Source organism: Anticarsia gemmatalis, chromosome 3 (assembly GCF_050436995.1).
Source record: "Anticarsia gemmatalis isolate Benzon Research Colony breed Stoneville strain chromosome 3, ilAntGemm2 primary, whole genome shotgun sequence".
Taxonomy (NCBI): Eukaryota; Metazoa; Arthropoda; class Insecta; order Lepidoptera; family Erebidae; genus Anticarsia; species Anticarsia gemmatalis.
In genome coordinates this window covers 7,224,597-7,230,221 of record NC_134747.1, presented here as the reverse complement: position 1 = coordinate 7,230,221, position 5,625 = coordinate 7,224,597, and the positions used below count along the sequence as shown (strand labels likewise).

The 5,625-nt window shown below is 34.2% G+C and overlaps 1 protein-coding gene across 1 annotated transcript; it reads right to left on the bottom strand.

Moving 5' to 3' along the window:
* Nucleotides 1-3,720: 3,720 nt before the first annotated feature.
* LOC142987412 (PITH domain-containing protein CG6153) lies at nucleotides 3,721-5,572 on the bottom strand. The gene is made up of 4 exons (XM_076136149.1): nucleotides 5,236-5,572; nucleotides 4,718-4,839; nucleotides 4,467-4,571; nucleotides 3,721-4,027 (listed from the first exon to the last, which is right to left on the bottom strand). The coding sequence occupies exons 1-4, from the start codon at nucleotides 5,413-5,415 to the stop codon at nucleotides 3,817-3,819; spliced, it is 618 nt and encodes a 205-aa protein (XP_075992264.1). The 5' UTR covers nucleotides 5,416-5,572; the 3' UTR covers nucleotides 3,721-3,816.
* Nucleotides 5,573-5,625: the final 53 nt, after the last annotated feature.

Below are 5,625 nucleotides of genomic sequence, written 5' to 3'. Positions count from 1 at the left end.
CTGTTTTATTACAAGTATTCTCTTAGTGCTCATTCACGTTGACTCGCGGGCGCGGTGGCGGGCGCGGTCGCGAAATATCAAACATATGGCGATGTACCGAAGTGTTCACGTACAAACCGTTCGCGCGGTCTAAGTCGCGGGCGAGCTAGCGGCGTCGCGCGCGGCCCGCGTGGCGCGCTCGCGCCAATATCAAACAAGTGAAGATGTTCGTGTGTGTTCACGTCGAACTAGCGGTGGCGGGCGCGATGTCAAGTGAGATCAACCAGTTTGAGCCAGTTTGAGCCAAACGCCCGCCTGGATGTACGTCAGGCTGGCCCGGCCCCATGGAATTTAATAATGAGATTGTTATCAATCCAATGTACCCGGGTATACTAATATATGTAACACCTTCATTTTCAATGTAACTCTTTTTAAAAGAAATTACGTGCACTTCTCAGTGGCCGGGCCAGCCTGACGTTTTCAGCCCGGCCACCTTGTTTCCCACTAATCTACAAAAAATACTGGCAATATTGTGCTACAGATGAAATGTACCCTATAATTTATGCATGCGTAACACAAAATCGAATCCTAAAATGCAATAGCATACGAAATATTAGCGGTTGCAGGTGGCCGGGCTGAAATTATTTCGTTAATATAAAACAGTAAAACGCCAACACCTACCAAAAACTAATACCAGTACATAATGAGATATAGAGATATAGAATACATGTAACGCTTTCATTTTAAATTATAATACATATTTAGAAAGAATAATCACTTGAAATTATATTTCAGCCCGGCCACCTAAAAGCGGTAATATTCCCTAAAATCTTATGCCAATTTGTACAGTAAAACCTGATACAGCTATGAAATGAAAGTTACATTCGTTTCGTTTTAGTCGTATACCTTTAAGCCTTCTGTTTGACTAGATTATCAAAATCTGAGAAACTTGCCGAAGAGTGACTATCATTTATTAACTAATTTCAGGACATTTGGTTTGTTGAGTGAAACAAAATTGGTAATTGTCATATTTTTTTAATAATCATTTTTGAAATTAGTTAGACAACATTTGTACTTATATTAATTAGGTACTATAACAATTGTTAATTATAAATAATGTAAAAAAAGGTTACACATTGATAATAACACAGTTATCAAAAAATTATAGTAATATCAATATTACCTTAACATCGAACATTCATTCATTCAGAATATTAGAAGATAATTTTTGGTTATTATTACATTTTTACATTCCTTGACGTACATTTTAGCTTGATTAAATAACATAATCAAGTGATTAGTACGTTTTTAACGATTCTAATAAGCAATATATTTAAATTTGAATTAGTCAAGCAATGATTATTATATTAGCATACGTTTAATTATACAAGTTAACATTGTGATTTTCAGCTGTGATTTTAACCCTAGAAAGATAACCATATTTTGACTGCCACAAAAGATAACCATGCGCTTTAGAGGCGTACGATATATTAATATTTTTTTTTTTAATGAACTAACTTAACTACAACTAACTAAAAAGCTAACTGAAAACGACAGGTAGATACGCGCGCTCATTAGAAAGAGACAGCAATTTCAAACGGACGCGGGCGCCTCTGAGGCGTAGGTTATCTTTCTAGGGTTAATATTATGTTAATTATATATACTACATAGCTATATTTCCATTAGCTGCCACTGAAAGAACTATGGTTCTCTCTTTATTTAAGAATTGTTGTAATAATTATATTAGCATAATTTTAATTGAATGTTTTCAAAACTTTAAATTCAAAGTTGATGTAAAAATCATTATGAAAATCTGTGATTTTTTACCAAGGTATAATAAGTATTTAACCAAAAATTATCTTCTAATATTCTGAATGAATGAATGTTCGATGTTAAGGTAATATTGATATTACTATAATTTTTTGATAACTGTGTTATTATCAATGTGTAACCTTTTTTTACATTATTTATAATTAACAATTGTTATAGTACCTAATTAATATAAGTACAAATGTTGTCTAACTAATTTCAAAAATGATTGTTAAAAAAATATGACAATTACCAATTTTGTTTCACTCAACAAACCAAATGTCCTGAAATTAGTTAATAAATGATAGTCACTCTTCGGCAAGTTTCTCAGATTTTGATAATCTAGTCAAACAGAAGGCTTAAAGGTATACGACTAAAACGAAACGAATGTAACTTTCATTTCATAGCTGTATCAGGTTTTACTGTACAAATTGGCATAAGATTTTAGGGAATATTACCGCTTTTAGGTGGCCGGGCTGAAATATAATTTCAAGTGATTATTCTTTCTAAATATGTATTACAATTTAAAATGAAAGCGTTACATGTATTCTATATCTCTATATCTCATTATGTACTGGTATTAGTTTTTGGTAGGTGTTGGCGTTTTACTGTTTTATATTAACGAAATAATTTCAGCCCGGCCACCTGCAACCGCTAATATTTCGTATGCTATTGCATTTTAGGATTCGATTTTGTGTTACATATGCATAAATTATAGGGTACATTTCATCTGTAGCACAATATTGCCAGTATTTTTTGTAGATTAGTGGGAAACAAGGTGGCCGGGCTGAAAACGCCAGGCTGGCCCGGCCACTAAGAAGTGCACGTAATTTCTTTTAAAAAGAGTTACATTGAAAATGAAGGTGTTACATATATTAGTATACCCGGGTACATTGGATTGATAACAATCTCATTATTAAATTCCATGGGGCCGGGCCAGCCTGACGTACATCCGCCTGGCGGCCAACGTGAACACAAATCGCCACGTCCCCGCGACCGCGCCCGCCACCGCGCCCGCGAGTTCCAACGTGAACAAGCACTTACCTATCTATACCTACTAATATTATAAAGCTGAAGAGTTTGTTTATTTGTTTGTTTGAACGTGCTAATCTCAGTAACTACTGGTCCGATTTGAAAAAATCTTCAGTGTTAGATAGCCCATTTATCGAGGAAGGCTATAGGCTATATATCATCACGCTACGACCAATAGGAGCAGAGCACCAGTGAAAAATGTTACAAAAACGGGAAATATCATGGCTCTCTTATGTGACGCAAGCGAAGTTGCACGGGTCAGCTAGTCATCAATATGCACTATACCTACAGGTTGGAAACTATTTAAACTAGCGGGCTAGGTCGACTTCCTCTGGGTACAATTTAATCCCGTTGATTCCATTCCCGTCGGAATTTTGATCCCATCAATCCCATTCTTGTCATAACTTTTCTAGCCTCTTTTATTGCCTTCATACTTGCTGGTATGCATGAATTAACTTGCTTAGTCGTTAGTCATAAATACGCGTTTATATTGAAACTAGCCACTTTGCAGGACTTTGTTGTGTCTCAGTGAGCGCACAATACGCAGGTTACACGCTCAATACCATCACCCACACAGCCCGGTGGGACGGATAACTAGCGCGACCAATGAGAGGTTAGACGCAGCAACGGCGTTTTTACATCAACTTCTTAACTTTAAAAAATCACTGAGAATTTCTTGGTCGAAACCCTCAGAATTACTTTTTTGGTCTGACCCGAGATAGGAACCCGAGACCTTTACGCGGCATTTGCATACATTAAGAGATGATTACACAGTTTATAGATAAGTGTCGAATAATCTATCCGGGAGATAGAGACAGCAAGCGAAAGAAAAACTCTATCAATATTCAACTCCATAAACTAGGCAACTAGGCAATAATGAAAGGAAACAAATTATTAAAATTGTTTATATTATTGACTTATTTTAAACAACATTTGTTAGTCTTTAAGCAGTCCTTAGTAATTTTGGTTTGGAGACCTTTGCTTATATAAATTCCACTATTCAATTTGTCTTGATACAGAATCAAGATTTTTTAGTTTATGATCATCCAGATTAGGTCTTACTTCATATGTGCAAATTGTAACTCCATGCCTATGACCAGGTGTCCATTCCCCTTTTAGTCCAATATAATATATCTTAGTTGTATCTGCACCAAAATTTGTGGGAAAATGCATAGTTAAATGTGAGACTGACGAAAATGTGACAATTCTGGAAACAAAGAAAGTAATCCCATTAACACTTTAAATATTATGTTTGCTATAATGTTTAATGTTAATATGTAATAAACCAAAGCTCATAATGCAACATTATTTTTCTTTACCTAATTAATATACCTATTTCATGAATTATCTGTAGCTGTGTATGCTAACAACCAATTTTAAGATAAAGAGGAGCACATTTACCGCTGATTTCATCATCTTTAAATACTGTTGATAGCTTAGCACATAGAATCATAAATGTTTCAAACATTTGGTGTCACAATTGATTGCATAAAATCTATCCATGTGGAACTGAGCTTAGCACACATCTTGCCACTTACACTATAATGTCATATAAGTGTATTAAACTTGCACTTATTAATTAGTTAAAACTTACTCTGATGATGAACTGACAAACTTTACAAGAAAAAACTAAAGAAAGTACTTACTTTGGTGAGTACTCTAAAACTCCTTCACTGTCCTTTTGCAGTTCAAATACTTGATCAGGCTCCATTGTAACATCATCAAAAGTCATGTTAGGTTTGTTCTTAAATCTAGAAATGAAATCCAAAATTATGAACTGTTATAAATCACTAACCAGTGTTATTGTGGTGGGTAGACTGTGGAACCCAAAATCAGTGAATTTCTGAAGGGTTCAAACTCATTATAAAAATAATTACATGTAAAAAATATAACTTACAATCTTAGTTTTGCTGGATGTGTATCAGAATCTTCCGCAGTTATTTTAATTCCTTTCAGTTTCACATTTCCTGTAAATGGTATATTGAACAGCAGTTCTTCATCTGCATCACTCTCAACAAACTGCAACAAACACGCAATTTAATGTTTTCTTTTTTAAATTTAATGTTGGAAAATGCATTTGTCTTCCATTTCAATTGATGTCAAATCACAATGAGATAGAAAAAAACACTAATATTATTTTTTATTTTGCTATGATGCAAGAAGTTTAGTTTAGAAGTTTCAGCAATCTTGATCTTGACTTTGCATTCAACCAGGTTATATGAATAATGGAATGGAGATAAATACTTCACAGCCTGTGCAAGCATAATAATAGTAGACTAATAATGCACAGGTAGCAAGATGTAATAAAATTTGCCACTATGACTAATATAAACAGTACTTAATATTAAGGTTATGCTGATGCACGATCTCCTAGCTAAAACATATTTTTTATATCACAAAATAATAAACACTTACATTTTCTCTATCAAGTCGTTTATCCCATGGTTTGAAGACGGATTTACCAGATCCCTCAACAGTTTCATTTAAGCATTCCAAATTTTCTTTATCAATTTTCTGATAAAGATTGTACTGAATTCCAGTTTCTTCTGCATCGCTGTGATCGTGATCATGACCATGGCAGTGACTGTGGGCCATTTTATCTAGTAAAAGAAATACGCCAAGTCAAACTAACATTAGCATATAACAAATTTACTGTGTATTCTAATACTTATTCTGTATTAAAATATTTAAACTAGACAAAATACGACTATCACTCAACCAACACAAATAAACTAATAAAGTCAACAAACGTCATGTCATTAATGTCACATTTGTTTCAGCCGGTCATCCATCAGTACAAAATAT